Source organism: Telmatherina bonti (genome assembly GCF_933228915.1).
Source record: "Telmatherina bonti genome assembly, chromosome: 22".
Classification (NCBI taxonomy): Eukaryota; Metazoa; Chordata; class Actinopteri; order Atheriniformes; family Telmatherinidae; genus Telmatherina; species Telmatherina bonti.
In genome coordinates this window covers 12,213,082-12,234,287 of record NC_136631.1, presented here as the reverse complement: position 1 = coordinate 12,234,287, position 21,206 = coordinate 12,213,082, and the positions used below count along the sequence as shown (strand labels likewise).

General features: G+C 39.5%; 1 protein-coding gene across 2 annotated transcripts in view; it reads left to right on the top strand.

Moving 5' to 3' along the window:
• The window catches only part of ldlrap1b (low density lipoprotein receptor adaptor protein 1b), a 33,248-nt gene extending 18,791 nt beyond the window's left edge, over window positions 1-14,457 (top strand). The window contains exons 4-9 of one of the 2 annotated variants that reach the window (XM_079262676.1): window positions 1,046-1,160; window positions 2,348-2,420; window positions 8,123-8,218; window positions 10,268-10,362; window positions 10,717-10,751; window positions 13,146-14,457. In XM_079262676.1, the coding sequence (XP_079118802.1) occupies window positions 1,046-1,160; window positions 2,348-2,420; window positions 8,123-8,218; window positions 10,268-10,362; window positions 10,717-10,751; window positions 13,146-13,290 (559 nt within the window). In that variant the 3' untranslated portion in view covers window positions 13,291-14,457. Of the gene's footprint in view, window positions 1-1,045; window positions 1,161-2,347; window positions 2,421-8,122; window positions 8,219-10,267; window positions 10,402-10,716; window positions 10,752-13,145 lie in introns of both variants that reach the window. The other variant, XM_079262675.1, reaches the window with a different exon arrangement.
• The last annotated feature ends 6,749 nt before the right edge of the window (window positions 14,458-21,206 follow it).

Here is a 21,206-nt window from a genome sequence, read left to right as displayed (position 1 = left end):
CCTTCAAATGCTTCAGCTGCAGTAATGTTTATTCTTCAGGGAAAATGTACCTATTTTTTCCTCAATAAATTTCTCGTAAATTGTTCTAATAATTTTAAAATTAAATTCTTTCACGTACACTACCAGTAAAAATTTTAGACGCACAGATCAGTGGGAAAGTGTGCCCAAACTTTTGACTGGTAGAGTAAATATAAAGTCAGAAACTTGTCGCGATTGCACTCAAATAGCATCTCGTGTGAGGTGTGACCTCAGGGTGGCGTGGAAACGTATTGCAGCTGTTTACGTCTCAAAACCCTCAGACATCTGCAAAGAAGATGGACAGCCAATAAAAAGATGGATTATCCCAACATCCTCCCACCCAAACACTGCAAATCCTGCTTGTTTGGTTTAAATCACAACTGTGATTCTTCTTACACGTTTCCATCTTTATCTTCGTATTTGTCATCATTTAATGAAAGACAGATGAAGGACAGATGACAGACATACATTATAGTCTCCATAGTTTTACCTTTCGCAATTTGCTCGTCTCTGTTATGACAGTAACGACATCACGCTCAAATGTGGAGAAAAGGTATTTGTTGCGCCATTATGGCTTGATTTATATGCTTTCTCTGCACCTGAGACTGACACAGGAATCACACATCAGAGGCTCATTTACAGCAGCCGCCACTTTGGTCTCTTTGAGCCCCATCAGGTATTTTCCACCTGAAAGCTCTGACTTCATTCATGTGTGTCACAGATTAACACAGTGGGTGTGTGAAGTAGGAGCAGGAAGGAATGTCATGCCTTTGGCAAAATGGGACAGAAAAGAGCACGTGTTGCATTCAAATTGGTAACATTGTTGGATGTGCACCTTCACAGCTGGTGTGTATGATGACATTTTAAGTTTAGCTGGTTTTAAGGCTTTTTTTTTTTTTTTTTTTTTAATGTTTATAAGTAGTTTTAAATCAGATTGTTGTTGACTTAAGGGGAGTAAGTTTGTCTGGAATAACGATACAAAGATTTAAGGTTTTTATTAAAGTTTGTGTGTTTATGTGTGTTTCAGAATATCATACTGCACTGCAGACAAGATGCACGACAAAGTGTTTGCCTACATCGTCCAGAGCCAACACAACGAGACTCTAGAGTGTCATGCCTTTCTCTGCTCCAAGAGGAAAATGGTAAGTAGTTAAGATCGTACCTCCTAGATGCACACACACACACACACACACACACACACACACACACACACACACACACACACACACACACACACACACACACACACACACACACACACAGCAAATTGTCTAATTTATGAGAGGAAGATGAAGAGAAAAGAGACCAGATGCTCTTAGTGGTCCCTAGGACTCGACTCGTGACTCAGGGAGACAGAGTCTTTTCTATAGCAGCCCCATCATTCGGGAATGATCTCCCTCTTTCTGTGAGGTCTGCTGCAACTTTAAGGGGTTTTAAGTCTCGTTTAAAAACTCATCACTTTAAATTTGCTGTTAACCCCGAAGCACAAGACTACTAGACCCCCCCTTAACCTGTACAGCCCTTTGGATAGCTTTTGGTTTATGAAAGCGCTTTATAAATAAAGTTTTGATTTGATTTGAAATGAATAAATATAAATCACTTGTGGTACCTTTTTCATTGAGTTACTTTGAGGTTTAAAGCTGAAAAAAGCTCTGAGAAAATAGGCAAACAGCCCACTGACACCTCTGTAGGGGCACACCAAGTGTGTTTCTGATGCAGGGGACACAGGAAAGGGTTATAAATGTATACAGCAGTGCTGCAAAGAGAGAATACTTTTCATATTTCCTAAAAATATTGACCAATTCTTTAAATGCAGTTGGTTATATAATCATAAATGGCATGTTAAATAAACTCGCAGACTATAGTTATAAATAGCAACAGTTGTTTATTTGGGTATTCTGTCCTTCAGCTTGTCATTTGTGCAGACATGAGGACAGCTACATTTTGGATTAGTAAATATGAAGTGAAGGGAAAGAAAGGAGCGAGAGCACGAAGGGCGAGGCGGCTGTGATTCCTCTCTTGGCATTCTCACATCCCTGGAGGTTTTCTGAAAGAGTGAGCCACTCCCTCTTCTTCCTTCCTCTCACTAATTTAGTTGTGGCCAAAAGGCCACGTATCCTTCCAGTTACATAAACAGCTTGCCATGTAGTCTGCTGGTTTCTCCTTCCTCTATTCAAGTAACTTAGGAAAGCTCATATGTTTGTGGTCAGTTCCTGTTTGTGTCACAGCAATGTTTCCTCGCCCTCCTGGATCTTCCTTCCTGTTGATGAAATGCACGCGAGTATCCTTCATCCCTCACTCCGCCCTGTCTCTTCCTTCCTCCCAACAGGCCCAGGCGGTAACCTTAACAGTGGCTCAGGCTTTCAGAGTGGCGTTTGAGTTCTGGCAGGCTGCCAAGGAAGGTATGCACCGTTGCCCCCCCCCGACGACACAAGTGTTACGGATGAGTGCAAACGCTCCTCTCCCTTTTTCTCTCCCTTTTCTCTCCCCCCTCCTCACCGATGCTGTTTTCTCATCCTCGTTTTCTTTGCATTGTCTTCGATTCTGAGGTTGACCTGTCAACAAACAAGCATAAATTTTCTTGTCTGCGAGATCTTGGCCCTGACACCCTCTGGAGAGGTCATGTGAAATCCTGAACAGCTGTGTGGCTAGTTGCTGTTTATACACACACACACACACACACACACACACACAGAGGAAAGTCTTCATTGATTCCACCCACAGTGGTTAAATCCTCAAGGAGACCTGTTTCAGTTTAGTGATGGATCCTTATTAAAATCACCTCCAACACTCATCTGGGTTTTTGGGAGGGGAGGGATTGGGAAGAATTAAGCATAGCCTGTGACAGATGTGACCTCACCACAGGGAATTTTTTTTGTTGTCTCAACAGATGAGTTTATTTAATCTTCACTGCACTCCTCTGCACACAAACCTTCCTTTCACCCTATCATACACCCACTGGTGGCTTTATTAGGTCCACTTTACTAAAGCCGGGTTGGATTCAGCAAGGTCTAGGAAACATTCCTCAGAGATTTTGCTCCATATTGACATGATAGCATCACACAGCTCCTGCAGATTTGTCGGCTGCACATCCATGATAAGAATCTCCTCCACCACATCCCGAAGGCGCTGCGTTGACTTAGAGGCTCTATGATGCTACTTCAAGTTTTCTCAGCTTTCTACAGTGTTATAGTTTTCAATACTCATCAGACATATAAGTGGCACTGTTTTTCTTTAGCTTTTTTTTTTTTAGCACCCAAACACATGTTTGAGTTTTCCAGCACTCCTTACATTTGGTTTCCATGGCGACGGAAACCATTGGTATTAGAGTTTTTTCTACTTTGAAATTTTAGTTTCGTTGCGGGGGAGGGACTCAGTGATTGGTCATCTTCTCTAGGTTATGTTCGCTTACGAGAAGAAAGCCACACCCACCTTTACTGCTGAGTATAACTACTCGTAGCAGTTGACCAATCAGACGCAGCCCACAGGCAGGACATGGGGCGGAGCTTTCTCTGTTGGCTTGTTTCTGGCAGAGGCTGATCTGAGAGCATCCATACAAAATGAATGAAGGGGTTTGTGAAGAATGTTTGATTATTTCTGGCCCTTCTGGAATTGCATATTAAAATAAGTTGGACTGAAATGTGCATAACAGAGTCACTCTAAGATCCGGGGAGGTCATCGTCAAAGTACAGGGACATTGTCGTGTTCAAGGAACCTTTTGGAGATGATTTGAGCTTTGCGACATGATGAATTACCATGCTGAACATAAATACATAAAATGATGCTAAAATGATGCTCAGTTGGTACCAAGTTGCTTAAAGTGCCCTAAGTGCCCATGATATCATCACTGCACTGTAACGTTGACACAAATGAAAGATAAAAACATGCTTTTGTTTAAATTAATCCAAATTCTGACCCTACCACCTGAGTGTTTCTCCGTAAATCAAGACCAGACAACATTTTTCCATCATATATTGTCCACTTTTGATAGAATTGCAGCCTGAGTTTCCTGTTATTAGCTAACAGGAGTATCACCTGGTGAAGTATTCTGCTGTTGTGGCCCATCCACTCCAAGTTTAGACATGTTGTGTGTTCAGATGTGGTATTCTGCATACCTTAGTTATTACCGTGGTTATTTAAGTTACTGTTGCCTCTCCCATCATCTCCACCCAGTCTGCCCGTTCTCCTCTGACCTCTGACAGCAACAAGGTATTTCAGTCCAGACAAATGATAATTTCTCTTAATCAGACCATTCACTGTGAACCCTAAAGATGATCCCAGTAGATCAGCAGTTTCTGAAAAAATCAGTCCAGCCTGTCTGGCGCCAGCAACCTTGTCACGTTCAAAGTCACTTAAATCCCATTTCTTTCTCATTGTGACTGTCAGTTTGTCCACATCTGCATATAATGCAACGAGATGCTGCCATCTGATTGGCTGATCAGCCTTTTTTTTTTTTGTTAACAAGCAGTTGAACCAGTGTACCTAATAAAGTGGCAGGTGAATTTACATTCATATGTTTCTTTTTCTTATTCGTCACAGGACACTGTAAATCTCTGATTTTGTGAGTTTGTTGGTTTAAAAAAAAAAAAAAAAAAAAAAAAAGCAAATGTGTGTGTCGAGGCACAACTGTGAACACAGCAGGCAGGCGAACTGCTGTGTAAGGATGGTGTCACACACAGGCAGCTCACTATTTCGAACAGCTCAGCAGAACACGCATGTCATTTACTGGATGTATGACCCCCGGCGTAAGTGAGGACTTCTTGCCACATAGTATTAGTTTCTGCATCTCCACCTCCCCCACCACCTTCCTTTTTTTTTTTTTTTTTTTTTTTTTTTTTTACATGCACGCTGCTTTGTAAGTGGTCTTTTAGATTTAGTGATTATCCATTTACTCCCCACTTTGTTTTGCACCTGCTGCCTTATTGTTGAGTTATTTTCTTCTCTCCCTCTCTCCATCCTCATCCCAGTCCTTGCTTCTGCTTATAAAGAGGGGAGAAATGGTGGGGGGATGGGGGTAAGAAAGCGTGAAAGGCGGGGCAAGGAGGGGGTGTTGGGATGGCGAGTGTGTCGGAGAGAAAGGAAAATGATTGTGTGCGTGTGTCAGTGGAAGCTCAGCCCTCCTGACAGAGTCAATGTCAGTAGCACTGATCCCACCTCACACCGAGGCGGTTATTTATTCAGTCCTTAAGAGATGCACACTCGCTCTGAATGAAAATTTCTGCCACCTCTTTCCTTCCTGCAACATTTCTACTTCTTCCTCTTCTTTGCCGTGTTGTTTTGAAACATTTTAATGTGGGCACATTTCCATTTTAAGGAGGGAGATTTTTTTTTCCTCTTTTCTTCCTCCTCAAGATCAAGGCCGCGGATTTCTCGCCTCACGCCTCTTCATGTGCTTTCTTTTTTTTTTCAAATGTATTTCTGAGTTGAATATTAAAAGCAGCAATTTAATGCGGACAGCCTTCGCATTTTCTAATCTCACTTCAACACTTTAACATTTCTCCTTCTCTCTCGACTCTTCTCATCCTTGAGATTCGTTAGAAGGCAATCAGCCTAATTTATTTTAACGAGTTGTCTCATTGCTTGTGGAGGGTGTTGGGAAGATTTCTTTTCTTTTTCAGGCCATACAGGTGTTCCTGTTACAGGCTGGAAATGAGGGGGGGGGACTAGAGAGAAGGAAAATCCTTTCAGATTTGGTTTCATTAAAGTTAAAAGACCCCAAGGGATCTTAGCAGGAAGCTGGGATCCGCTGTATGTCTGTCTATTTTGCCTGTCTCTGTCAAACTCTCTTTCCACCACCCACTGTGGTTTTCCTCTGTACACCACACATGCTTGACCCACATTCCTCTTTATATTACAGCTCCCATCTCTGATCTTAAAACTGTACTGATAAAATATTCACTGTAAACACTCCAGCCAGCTGTGGGCTGCTATAACTTTACACTGGTTGCATGTTTACGGGAAGCAGAGGACTCCCCTGATATCGGGTGCCTGGGGAGATTTTTTTGTTGCTATGCCGTCACTAAGCTACCAGGGCTCATGGAAAATTTGATTTTAGACCAAGGATGGTAGTGAAATGAGAATATTTTTCTGCTGTTAGCGGCTCTTTTAGGGATTCATAGTAATTGGACATTTGATCTCCAGCCTTAGTAATGAAAGCCCGACTTGGAGCGGGTCAACGTCACCACCCCTCAGTGGGTTTATCACACTAACACACACAATCTTATGCTTTTTCTTTCTATGTGAATTCTTGGATTGTTCAAGCATCTGTTTAACCTCTGTGCAACGAGACTGCTGTTGGTTTTGTTCTGAGTAGACTCGTCATTATAAAATGCAGATTCTGAGGAATTTTAGAAGAGGAGTGGAAATTGCTCCTGATAAGATAAATAATGTTAGAATGGTGCATGTTTGCCTTTCCTTTTATAATATAACTCCTCAATCCAGGAAATTTCCTTTTATATCAGCCAGAATTAGCAAACTACTTATTTAGGAGCAGGTTCTAACTCAGTTAGGATGATTCATAACGCATGGGGTCTTTGCTGAAACTGATGTAGAAACTGCAGATCTGCAGCAGTAACTATGTCTGAATTTTAAGTATTCACACTTGAAAGTAGCTCTATGCAACTTTCAGACCTTTGAAAAAATTGTTTTTCGGACTCATTTTGATGATTCATTGATATTTATTATCTACATATTGTTGCTGCACAGCATCAGGACGTGCATCACTGAACAGCAGGATTTCACTTTATGGCATCACGTCACGCGCTAGCAGCTGGATATCAATACTCTGGCTGTTTTTAGCATGGACTGTGGTTGATTCATCAAAGGAATGCTAGAGGATATTATCAGAGGAAGGATGGGAAAAGGGCCAAGCAAGGGAGTCAACAACGGACTGACGTTTACTGGACGGGGAAAGCTCAGAGTACATGACAGATGCAAGATGATGAATTAGCTTTTGTTGGAGATAATCTCTCATTAGTTTGGCTTAAGAATCACTTGTGGCTCTTCTAATAGTCAAAGTGACATTTTTTACTTTGCTTGGACCGAAATTTATTTTCTACAAAATAATATTTAGCTGAGTAATAAATGCAGATTTACTAAACTCATTACAGTCAATACACAACAAAAACTGCTCAGGTTGTCCCATAAGTGACCTTAAAGTAGAGTTTTAAAGAAGAATCCTCAATTTGGTCAACATATATATGTATATTTACATACAATGGAGTTGCAGTACACTGGTATTGATGATGATTGTTAGGATATTAAAAGAATAATACATACATATTGTGTTGATTTTACACATATTATGTCACAAGTTCGTCAGTTGTTCTTTGTACAGTGCATGTTGTAGTTACATACCTCCTACTGTGAGTGTAAACCAGTGCCCTAAATAAGTCAGCATAAATGCTTTAAGCCATCATAATCATGTCCTGTCTGTAGATAAACTACATTGTTTTCTTCTGTCTTCCTGTTTCTAATTTTATCTATTAGCTGTCAGAGGTCAACATACCAGCATGAACTCTACATTGTGAGATGTCGTCCAACAACACAGTCAGGCTCCTTCTTATGAGTCGCCCAGTTTCTTTCTGGAAGTCCGTTGTGGACGATTAATGAATTAGTCTTAGTTCCGCTCTGTTGGAGAAACCTTCCCAACGTTTGCTTTAACTATCAGTGCAGTTCAGAGGAACGAAGCTGAAAAAGCCTGATTAAACACAGGCCCCCGAACTGCCCTTCTGCACTCTGTTTGTTGTGCAGGAAGTCTGAAAACAGCTGTTGTCACTCGCACTTTGTGGAAAATGGTATGAAGTGAGCAAAGCTCTCTCTGTCCACTCTGTGTAAATGCTGCACTTAAACTGTATGAAGTGTTTTAGTCTTGGAAGTACATTCAATGCAAACCCCCCCCCCCCGCCTACTCAGTATAGATTTCAGCTGGCAGATGGCTTGAGAAATGGCCTTAACCTTATCTGCCAATGTGATTTGTTTACCAACGTTTTATGCTTGGTTAGAGGTTCAGTAAATACCCACACGTTCAGCTGCTACAGTAAAAAAGGAGTCACAGGGCACTTGTCAGCTCTGACCCTCCTCTACACCTCCTTGTTGTTCACAGAGAAAGAGAAGCGAGGAAAGACCAGTTCAGACGGGGAAGGAGCCAGCAACTCGCAGTCGGACAGCTCGGCCAGTCTGGGCAGCCTGAAGGGAGGAGGTGAGTCGTGTCGCCCATCATCACATTTTTCTCACCCTCTCTGTCACAACAGTCATAGCCTCAGGGGGAGAACAAGCGGATTCCGCCACTTGTTAAAGATTGGCCTATATTGCGGCAGCAGCTCAGCTGAGCGGTCTCGGTTCTCACTTGTCCTTATAACAAACAGGAATTGACATTTTGAGGTGAATATGTCTGATTATCATCTTTAATCTAAAAAAAACAAAAACAAACTAAACTTTGAAGCCACACTTCTGCTTTGTTGTCTAATAAAGCAAATCTTTCTTCAGTAATTTCCATAACATATTACGATAAGAGAGCTGTTATCGTGCTGTGCGATCATGCTGCGGGAGCACAATTATAGTCGACTTTATGTGAAAGACATGAAAGAAGACAGTGGTGCTGTGTGAGACTTCCTCAGAGAATATTGTTTTAGACAAATATTGTGGCTTGTAAACATTTTGTTGACATCCATTCAGCCAGATGACCTTAAAATATGATGAATTTTTTAAGCTAATATCCTTTTGCCAGTCCTCATCAGGCTTTTTTCCTCGTGTTCATGCATCATGCCTTCCACCTGCCACTTTGTGCAAGCTGACAGCCCGTGTTGGAATAGGTTACAGTTTGGAAAAGGCATGGGTGTTTTATGCAAGCGGGTTTGAAAACATCTAAAAACATCCGCTTTATTTATTTATTTATTTATTTATTTATTTGCTAAGCCACCCGCTTTGCTCGGCCAGATGGGCTCCAGCCAGAAAGGCATCTCTGGCTAAATCTGTGCAGTCGCTACATGTGTGATAGTGGTCCCCAATGTGAGACATTTCATGGCGCATCTGGAGTCTCTTTGATCACATTTGGACTTGGTGGCTCATTTAGCTGCCAGTGGACTGGGCGTCTGTGGCAAATTGGCGTAATTGCATCTCAGTAGAAACTTCTGAGTGCTATTTTTAGAAAAAAGCTGAGTAATCGCTCTCCAAAAGCAGACGCGGTGAAGCGATCACAAGGTTACTTTTATTTACCCTCTACTGTGGCTGATCAGATGACATGTCACTGACTGTCAAAGTTGAGCCAGCTTTTTTGATGAGACATGATATCTCCAACTCTTCCTCAGTGTCAAGCCTCTTATTATGGCTTCAAAGATAAAACCCCACTTCCTGTTTGGGGTTTATATTCTGCCTGCTTCAGAAAGTTCGCCTTTAATGAGGATTTTACCAATTGATTGATTGATTGGCTTGAATTTCCCAGGTTTCCTGAAGTAACGTGATTAAATGACTTATTTTGTTGTGCAAAGACACTAAAACGAGAAGAATAAAGACAAAGAGTCGGTTTCTTGTCCTTATCTGTAATTTCACCATCAACTGGAGCAGCTGAAACATACTGAGGCAAGTTATCAGCTGATTCATTTAAGCTGACTGCGTTTGAGTTTTAGATTAGCGCTTTTAGCTTTCAGTGCTAGCAGCATATAAAAATCCTGTCTGTATGGTTTAAGTATCTATAACTGTGAATAGTTGAGCTGGTTTTGTTGTCGTTTGGTGCAGGACTTGTTCAGTTTCCACCAACAAACTGCAGCAACACAGTCTAGAGTGAAAGCATTTAGCTGTAAGCAGCCTTGAGCTGCATGTATGTTGTAGATTTAAGCCCTGGCGCAACAGGTGTTGCAGACTGGGTTGTGGATTAAGGGTTAGTCCTGCTGGTCGAGCTGGGTGGACCGCCTCTTTTATTGGGTCTTGTGGTTGCGGATATTAAAAAGCTCTGACCTGCACATCACTACTCGACAGAGATTAGTGTTGACACGCATTAATCATCAGGAAAGACCATTACAAACCAATCCCATTACAGATCGGTTCGACGTGAAAGTCGGGGGGGGTTACGCCTTGCTCACTTATCACAAAGTGACAATCCACAGATGGCCGAAGTGATAAGAAACCTTCGAGGCCTAATGAGTTTTTGCACGCCTGCTTCGATTCTCTGTTGCATGAAACTGTTCTAATCTCAGGTCCCGAGCTCATGTTGTTAAGTATACTTTGCTTGTTTTTGTGTTTTCATTTGCAGATATCGCCACAGGGACTCTTCTGGATTTAGCAGAGGGAGCCAACGCAGCGCAGGTCCACTCAGGAACAAAGCGGACTGAATCGGATCCCTTTACGGTGCATAATCACACAGCAGAGAACAACAATACCGTATGGGTAAGACGCGAGTCGGGGTGGCCAGGAGGTTTCAGCTGCAGGAAACACTGATTCAATTGTACCTACTGATATACCACACTCGCTCTATTTAAAAGTGGGCTTTCAATGGTGTTGCTTCGACTCCAGAGGTGGACAATAGACTATTGAACAGAACTGGCCTTATCTAATGGTCGCATAGCAGCAGAGGGTGTGGGACTGCAAATGGCCTAACCTTCCAGACCATTTTGACTTGACAAAGGAGACAAGAGGCGACTTGTATGCATGCATGAACAAAATTGTTATATTAAGCTAAAGTGTGTGTGTTCTGTTTGGCAGGAGTTGGAGGATGGTCTGGATGAGGCTTTTTCAAGGTGAGAACATGCGAAGGAGGGGTTTTACTCAGAATTTGGTCTATAACACACAAACATACGCTTTGAGGGAAGCAGACTGTAGTCTGGCCTTCTCGTAAATGTCTTAATAAATAATTAATAAATAAAGATAGCAGCTTTTCTCTCAGCTCAGCTGAACATTTCACTCCAACAGACAGGAGACAGGCTCAGTTTACAGGCCTTGGCACAGCCACTGCCTGCCCTGAGTCACGCTGCTTTATAGGCTCCATTCACTGTCCGACTGGTTTCACATGAAACTGGGAAACCTGCGATTACCAAGGACTGATGATGGGAGACGAAATACTGGGTATTTGCATTTAATCCCCAATTAAGAGTGAGTAACTGTAGCTCTCGTAAAACTTCCAGCATAGGCATCGCGGTGGAATAATATGCACAAATCCAACATTTGTACAGATACAAGGTGTACAGGAGAGTTTTGTGACTCTGCAGGTTGCGATTCCTCACACTGTGCAGTCAAACTAATCAGATCAGAGCTTCAGTTTACACTGATTAATGTTTCAATTAGGTGTGTATCAGCTGTGGTGGTCCACTGTCAGATGGTTTGTGTTCACGTTGGACTACAAGGAAGATTCTGTCAGCTCTTTATGAGTGCATTTATTTTAACCCGACTCTAGTCGTCATTAAAAACCAGAATGCACAAGAAAACAGACGCCACAGTTTGTGTAATCAAACACCAAGAGGCCATTTTAGATTCATTATCAAATGATTATTTGCCTGCACGCACTGTAATTACACCGTAATGCGAGTGGTCTTCAGCTCTGTGATTAATGAAGATGCTCACAACCTAAGCAGAGACCGGCCGCACATGAGGCTGGGTTGAAGTCGGTGCCTGTGAAACATTGAGGTAGAAATGGCATCTTTGTGTAAAAATGTCAACATTAATTCAACATACTGTAGCTTTGCTTGATCATTTAAATAAAAATTCAGCACTTTGCTTTTGTGCATGTTTTTTGTCTTAAGCAAACAGTTCAGAGGATTCTTATTCATTCACATGAGACTTAAGAAACACTGTTGTTTTATATCAATGCTTTGATCCTGTCAAAAAAAAAGTTGTTTATTCATTTATTTACACTGATAATGACCTACTAAGACAATTCAGTTCTGATTATTTCATCAGTATTTGTGCACCAAAGCTGCATATCCCTCTCAACATGCTGCAGCTTCCCTGTCAAAGTAAAGGATTTTTCATTTTAAATGTACTTTTCTCTTTTTTGTTGTTAAGCTTTGCTTATTTGTTAGCAAAAACTTTAATACTTTGCTGCCATCTGCTGGCCGATTCTCTTCAACCTTGGACATGTGAAAATCTCCACTCTACCTGTTGATATTGAGTTTTTCTGTCTTTTTTGGTGACAAAAATAAGATGATTCAGATAAACCTCAACTTCAAGAGAGATTTAAAGTCCTCAAAAGATAAAAAAGCTTAAAAAGGGACGCTTGAGTTTCACTATGTGTTTGAACAGTCGTCACACATGCTTTGTTGACTGGCTTCTGTGGTCCAATTGTACATGAAAATAGAAACTATATTATCACGACAGTTTTGTTTTCCCAAGATAAGGATATTTTATACTTGTTTTGGGAAAAAAAAACTACCATATAAATGAAGAGTATTTCTTTGTCAGAGTAGAGTAAACAGAATAACACTTGTCTTAGTTAAAACTTAAAGTCTTCTCAGTTAGAACGAGCCGTTTATTTGATGACCAGGCAGTTCAGAGGACTCGTGAGTTTAACTGTTGCCTGACTTGTGATGTTTCCTTTGCACCCCCAGCCGCAGTCTGGATAGCTTTGAATCCTACTCAGGTAACGATATCATTCATTAGATCTCGTGATTTCCACCTCATTCTCCCCGTCATCACTTCACCATTCCTGCCTGCTCATCTCTGGATATCGGTGTTCAGCTGGACTCATTTCATGTAGTTCTGCATTTCTTTTCAGTGGCGTACACCATTAACCTAACGGAACCTTTCTCAAGTCAATGTCAGACACAGTTAGCGACGCACAACCTGCTAACATGATTTCTGTCACAGAAGTGGACATTTCCTCCACTGTGTCCACGTCTTCCTCACAAATGTGGGATTATTTCACAGCACTGTGTTGGCAGGATGATTCTGGACAAGTGATACCACTTAATCAAATCCTATCATTTAGGACTAACATGTTTTACTGTGTAAAGTGTGCATTTTGTGTGTACATTGTGATGAGATTTATACTGGAGTTAAGTTTTTCTTTCCAGTCACAGGCTTGTCATCAGTTTTTATGTCCATACGTCCTGCACCAACCATAAGTCATGAGCTTCAAACACAATTCTGATTATTTCTAAATAAACCTCTTTCCTTTTTCCCTTCTCTTCTCCCCACAGACTCGCTGAGTCTCGCACTAACCCCCAGGTCCTGGACATTGGGGTGAACCCTCAGGACTTCAACACTGAAGAGTGCCTGTCCCCGGGCAAATGGGACCAAGACGAGACAGACTTGACTGCACAAAAAGACACTTTTGGGTTCTAATGCGAAGCCTCTGCCAAGAAGGGAAAACCAGGGAAAGATGAGGAGAAAACTGGTAAAACAGGGAGACATTGTGGACATCAGCAAGGTTTCCCACCGTCTCACTACTGCTGCCTGGTGGCTCCTTGATGCGACTGCATCCACACAACCAGCGACGAACAACACGAGCAGACCGCTCACCAAACAGGCCAAAGCAATACAAACAAGCTCCACGAAAAACATGCAGTCACTTCCTGTTTGTTACTCTCAGTGTATTCTTATTTTCTTGTTTTCACTGTTTTTGTACAGTATATAAATGTACAGATATGAGAGCTACGATGTGAACCAAGTTTGGATGATAGTGGAGCGAGGAGTGCTGTTAGGTATTTTATTTACAAAGCGATGCAGAGGAAAGCAGCCGACGCATCATTTCCCCAACAGTTCCACAGTTAAGTTACTACCTATGTGCTTCAAAACTTCAGCCTTTTGTCAGGCAGCAAAAGCTTTAAAATGTCTGTAAATGTGTTGGTCAGAGTCTTCAGAGGAAAACAAAATGACAATCCTATTTTTCTTTTTATTGCAAAATCTAGTTTTGCACTCATCTGTCTGTAAAAGCACATTTCATGTGCGGGAATTTACCGTCTGTAGCGTCTAACTCGTTTCTGCGTTTATACAGTGCCTCTGCTCATTCTTCCTCTTGAACTCAGTTTTACAACTTTTTTTTTTTTTCCCCGAGAGCTATGGGAAGCTGGTTATAATTCACTTTTCAGCTTTAGGATTAGATTCGGGTGGAAAATGGAGGAAATTCGAGTGTTTAACATTAACGCGACATTAATAAACTCTTCCGAGTCGCAGATGTGAAACATCTGTTGGTCAGGAGGACGGAGGTGTTATAAAGGACACTACACAAGATAAGTTCATTTTTGTTACAGTGACTTCTTGTAATTTTCTGTTTCCCCGAGGACTGTTCCCAGTGTTACTTTCGCCATTTGTTTATATATTAATTTAATTTGCATAAATATTGTGAAAAATGGACTTGTGTTTATGTGTCTTGTTCATTCTAAAACCAGTTTCTTCTGACTTGTTTCTCAACATGTCGGCACAGATGAGATTTTTAATCCTGACTTTATCCATGTTTACATTTTTTTTAATCCTTGAAAGTAAAAAAAAAGTGAGAAAACTTCTGCTACAAACCAAATCATTTGCATTTTTCATTTTCTTCTGATGCAGCTTTTTTTTTTTAATAAATAAAAAATTGGAAAAGTCTCCTTATCTATTAGAGATGTTTTACCTTATTTATCTGCAATTACTGCTGTATTGATTGCACATAATGTAAATACAAATTGACATAAACAGGATTCTCTCCTGAAATTAATTACCAGATTATCTGTTTTGAGTTAAAGCTCTCACACCACCTCTCAGTAAAAGACAGTGTCTTATTATATTAAACTCTTATCTTGTAGTTGGAAATGACAGAAATATATTTGATAAATGAAAAACCAATCTATATTTCATATTTCTAGAAATGATTAGGTTTTCAAAGGTTATGGACAAATCAATATCTGTACCCGTCACTTTTTGTAAATGACTACCTTTTTGAAAAGAAAAAAAGTCATATTCAAAGTTTGAATGGGACCATATAAATTCAACAAATAAAGATGCTAAAGATGTATAATATTAATTGGCCATTTCACATTTACAACTCTTATCATTTTAATGATATTAAAGAAGAAACGTTAAGCTTTCTTCTATTTTGCTTTTTTTTTCAGAGCATGTGGGAAATGACCAGATTTGTTAGACTAAATATAACACTACTATCAGTCCCGCGCCGTCATCGTAATCTGTGCTGAGCTTCTCTTTCAAGTCCAGCTGCTATTCTTAGTGTTGAGTTTCATACTAATATTGAGTCATATTACCGTCATCACTTTTATTGCTATGTTGGTTGTAAAGATGTATTTAGCTGATAAATAACAGACACTGTAGCAAACCTGAGAAACATATTGTTCAAGTTTACCATTAAACATGGTTCACCAAAGCATTTATAGGTCATCCATTCATCATTTTTTGTGAAAAAGACTAATACTATTAAGAAATTGCCTTATTCTGGTCAATTCTCAGCAAGAACTTTTGCATTGGAAATCAGTAATCACACTTATGTTTAAGTTTTTATTTTTATTTTCATTTTATTTTACAAGTTTAGAAATATACAATACGGATCCGGGTTCAGCATTTTTATCCCTGTTGCAGACAGAAGTGGGTCAGCTCAGCTTAGAAGTCTGAACCCCGACTGAATGTCCCTTTAATTTACAGAATGTGCAAAAATGTTGATCTACGTTCCTCCCTGCTTGCAGGAGGCGAGGGAGTAGAAAGGTAGGACTCAGGGATATTAGCAGTAGAGTGAAGGCCACTGTGTGTTGCAGGAACTTCCCAACTTTCAGACAGAAGGGAGGTGAAGCAGGTCAAGATGAAAAAGAAGTCTTTATCAATTTAATTAAAACACTCAGCATTTCCAGTCTGTTGGGATTGTGCACCTTTCACTGTGAAGAGAGACTAGCACACAAACACATATCACACATGAATCTTGAATTTCCCCTCGGGGATAAATAAAGTAATCTTTGATTTGAAGAAAAAAAAAAAAAGTCTAACCTTGGAAGAGCTGACTTGAACCTTGAGTTTCCCCTCGGGGATAAATAAAGTATCTTTGATTTGATTTGATGTACAGAAAAAACTGATTATTATAATAATGCAAATAAGTAAATATGAATAAAACAGTAAATATCAAGAATATATTCCTTCAACATTCACCGGCCACTTTATTCTTCTTGTGACAGCTCCATAGACTTCCACATAACTTTTACTAATCATCAATTTTGAAAGTCAGTCTCATCCTGACATTGTCAATCCTTAAGACATCAACCACCCTGATGTGCTTCTATAAATTATAGGTAGCCTGGGAAGACATTTTTATTTTTTTATCAATCAAGCAATCAACCTGTTGCCTTCTGTTGGGTCTCCCTCTTTACAGCTAAGACCCTCTCAGATGAGCCTTCTGCATCTTTACATGTTATGCTTTTGATTTTAAGCTTCTTTTTTCCCCCCAACTTAGTCATATTTATATCTTTCTTTCCCCCAAAATCTCCACGTCTTTCAGCTTCTGTTGCCCCATGTTGTTTTTTTGTTCACAGCCTTGTGTTGACATGATGCAGCACATCTGGGTCATCATATTGCAGTGCTGAATTATCCATCTTTTGTTTTAAAGTTTTAAAGACAATTGCAGCATAGATTGTTGGCAAACCATGAGGTTTTACCCATCTGGGGTTCTTCATTCATAGCACCTGTTATTCTTAACAGATCCACCCTGTTGTAGACAGTAAACACTCCCCTGTTAAATGATATAGGCTTACAGGAATGGCATGCAAACAGTAGATGGCAACATTGTAGTTTTTCAACAGCAGCTGTCAAATTATGGCAGCCATGACTTTAATGTCTTGTTAACCCCTCTTGTCTGTTCTATCATCACCCAACTAGTTAAGGTGAATAGCTCTGTTTGCCCTCCTTTGGTTCTGTAAGAGGTTTCTTACTGTTAAAACGAGTTTAACAGGAAAAAACCCACTGCTTGAGACCAGGTGGAGGACAGGGGAGGGGGTTACAGATCTGATGCAATCCTCTGGCTGATTCAGCAACTTCGTCTGAACTGGAATCATAAAAGCTCATTTATAGTAGATTGGACAAATATGGATTACAATTCATTTAAGACTAAAACAGTTGGTCTGATTTGGACTGTATCTTTGTTACCTTGAGTTGATAGTCATGAACAGACTTGAATACAGTTCGTGAGTATAATCACGTGTATTGATCGCTTTCGTGTTGCGTGTGCACCACGCAGCAGATAATAATATTTAGTTAATGTGATAAAACAGTCCATTTGTAGTAGTGGCTCAACAATACTCTGCGTTTCATCATCGTCCGACATTATTAAATGCCTTCACAGTTTCTCATACATTGCATCAGCTGGAAGGCGCGGAAGTCAAATAAATAAATAAATAGAAGCACGTGCTTGATTTTTTTTTTTTTTTTTTTTTTTTTTAAATACCAAATGCGCTTCTAAAAATATATGATCTTTTTTGTTTACAAATACGCAACTCAGTCCAAAACATGTTGGAAGATGTGAAAGTTATTATTATTATTATTTTAAAAATGACGTTTGTGAAAGTGAGCACGAGATCGATGTCTATGGACCAGCACCCCTCTTACTTCCGCCACGTGAGTCATTTGGAGTGGAGAAGCCGGCAGGAACGGAAGCAGCATGGAAGTACGCACTATTGTCAGTTTACTGATTGCAGGTAAGGGTTTTTGCTCTAGTTACGCGGAGATAAAACGCTAACATCGACTAAAACGCTGTTAAATTAAAAGTAGCTCTGCGGAGTTCGTCGCTCCGACTGATGTTTGACTTTAGTCTGTAAAAGTGATTCCGCATGTGAGATAAATGATGTGTCTTCATGTTGACGCTATGTTGCACTTGAATGGCCTTTGTAACATATATATATATATATGTATATATATATATATGTATATATATATATATATATACATATATATATATATATATATATATACACATCATATATATATATATATATATATATATATATATATATACATACATATACATATATATACATATATGTATGTATATATATATATATATGTATATATATATACAGTTTATGTTCTATTTGGAGTTGAAATGCAGCTTTCTGTAGAGTTTTTTTTCCCACAAGGGGGTTTCCACGCCTGATGTACTGATGTGAACCCGGAGACTCACGTGATTTCCTAGAAATTCCTTTAGGAATCACGAGACAGACTCCCGACAAAAAAAAAAAAAAAAAAAATGGAAATGGTTTGTTATTATGGTGATTTAACCTTTTGGAGCTATTCAGACATTCTGAATATTACACCACAACTATAATGATACTAATCGTTTCTCTTGTCCAAACCCACTTAGTTCTTCATAGACATTGTAAATGAAATGAAAAATACTTTATTAATCCTCGAAAGGAAATTCAATATTGCAGTAGATAATAATTAACTTGAGGAACTCTTGTTCCGGAGGATGATGGCTGCTGGCAGGAGTGATCGTCTGGATCTTCAAAAAAGAAAAAAAAAAAAAAAAAAAAAAAAAAAAAAAAAATATATATATATATATATATATATATATATATATGTATATATATGTGTGTGTATATGTATATATATATATATATATATATATATATATATATATATACATATTTAACCCTAAAAAAATTATAAAAAAAAAAAAAAAAAAGAAAGTAAAGTGTCAACATGCAGGCTTCCCCAATCAGGTCAACAGTTAGGGATTTAATGAGGAAAATATCCAAATGTAACAAGCAGGAAATGCAGTTGTTTTTGTTTATCATTGTGTGTGTTTTTGTTTTCTCCACATGTGCAAAGCAAATGAGCTGAGCTGCAACATCATTCGGGATGGAGATACAGTGACCTACAGGGTGTCGCCCGTCACCGAAGGCATGACACTTACTTATTTTTCGTGGGACACAGACGATGTAAGTTTCCTCACCCCATCACTTTTACTTGCCCATATTTGGCATGATGAAAGTTTGGCTCAGACACAACAAAAATCAAATATTTTAACTAATATTGCTTTTGATTTCATTCTGTTTTGATGAATCTACCCACATAGATAACAGGTTAGCATCCACAAAAGCAGTATTTATGTATTAAACTGTAATAAAAAGCTGGTTACTGCAAAACTGATGTGCTTTTTGGGTGTAGCTAATTGCTCAGTACGACTGACGAGTGTTTCTTTTTGTGTTTTAGACTGTATATGCTACCAACAAGACTAGAATGGAGCCTGTGAAGTCACGCACCGCTGACACTTTGACTGCCTCTCACTGCATTGCTGGCCTGGTTTTGACAAAAGTGTACGAGAAGGTATTACACTTTTAAATATGAGTCAAACAAAACCTGACAGGGACTGTGGTATTTCCTCCTGACAACAATAGTCTGTTGATATTCTTGCTTTTGTGTTTATTATGCACAGGATGGTACTGTGCATGACTTTACAGCTAACTGCAGCAGTGAGTATGACCACAGTCTAAACTTTGTCCTTAAAGTCTGCAATGTTATTCGGCTCTCTAAACTTCTTTCCCCTCCACTTCTTCTCTTCACAGCCAGCTGTGAAGATATCAAGTCGACCCAAGTCCAAAGTATGTATGAACACACTGCAGAGCTCACCTTGCAGCTTGAAGTCAGGATGGCCAAGCCCAGTGCACAAAATCAAAAGCCTTTCTGTGTATAAATAGAGGACAGGAAGTACAGATTGCATCACTAGGTGATAGTTTACAACAGATGATCAGATTTTAGGTGTTACCACAGCTAGATAGTGTTCTGTCTGCTTCCTCATCCATTTGTCTGTTTAGCTCTAAATTTCAGCTGGAATGTGTGAATTTATTGAGTTATATCGACTAGCATGATGAAAGCTAGAATAAAATGTTTTCCAATACTTTTTATTATAATATCTGAACAAACCTTGTTTGCTGTGTGTTGGTAGATGAACCGTCAAACAGCTCGACTGGAGTGCTAGTTGGAGAAGTATTTGGAGTGCTAGTTGGAGTGCTAGCTGCAATTTTCATCGTTTGAGTCATTCTTGACTTCATATTCCGAGACAAGATTTTCAGGTATTTTTCCCATCATGCCAACCTGTAAAATGACTCCCACCCCTCAGCTCCCTCCTAAGCTAACATGACTTCTTCTGTTCTCAGATGGAAATGCTGCTTCAAACCTGTGAAGACGATCCCCAACCTTCCTCATGAGAATATCGAGTTGGTCTGAATGCCTTCTTCAAGAGTGTCTTAATTTCGCCTTAATTTGACTTATTTTTATGCTTTATAGGGTGTAGTTTTGGCAGAGGGGCTTTGTATTGCTTTAAAAACAGATTCATGCTGTATACTTTGTTTTCTCCGGCAGTAGTGTGCTGTTCAGTGTTTTTTTAACCAAAACTTTTTTTTTTTACTTCCCTTTTAATCCATTTCTATTATCAATATTTGTCCTTTGCATTAATATAGGACCTGGTTTTTGTGACTCTAACAATGTGTTGGATTAGAAGCCGGTTAATTAGTAGTTACATCTTTCATCTACCAACGTTACCCTGTCCACACACCACTGCTGGAAGAATATTTTTATCATACATTTGCTTGTATGCTGCCTAAAGTTTAGCTCTTTGTGCTGACAATCATATTTTATGACAATGATTTTAGTTAACAGTGTATTCACTGCCGTATTTCAGACAAAAGCCAGTGGAGTCCCTTTTAAATCTGACTGCCAGACAGTTTTTATTTCCAACAGTGGCCACGCGTTGGATTTTATCCACTTGACATTTTTAATGTTTCACGTTTCAGCCTTGATAAAAATTCCAATCAGCCGCGTTTTATTGGTGCGCAGACAAATTTCTGTGAAGGCTGTGGAAGCTAACAGACTTGATGCTGCACTAGGGAGTGCACTTTGAGCACCCATTAAGATTGAAGTGGACACTTTGGTCCACACAGGTCCGCCATACTGAGTGACATGAACCCAGCTGTGGAAGCTTGGAGACCCTAAATGCAACACCAGGGAGTGTTCTTTCAGTTTCCTTTAGCATTACAGCATATTATATAAATATATATCTATACCTATATGGTAATAATAATGAGATTTATGTGCATATAAGTATTCATTATTGATATCCAGCCATTAAATATAATAAGATAAAGTATAAGCATTAACTGATATTATTTATATTGTATACATTATTATAAATACACTATGGATCTGGTGTCATGTAATCCAGTCATCCATTATGATACAGTTTGCTTATATCTACTGTAACTGTTTGTAAATTGTGGAATTAGATTTGTTTACTT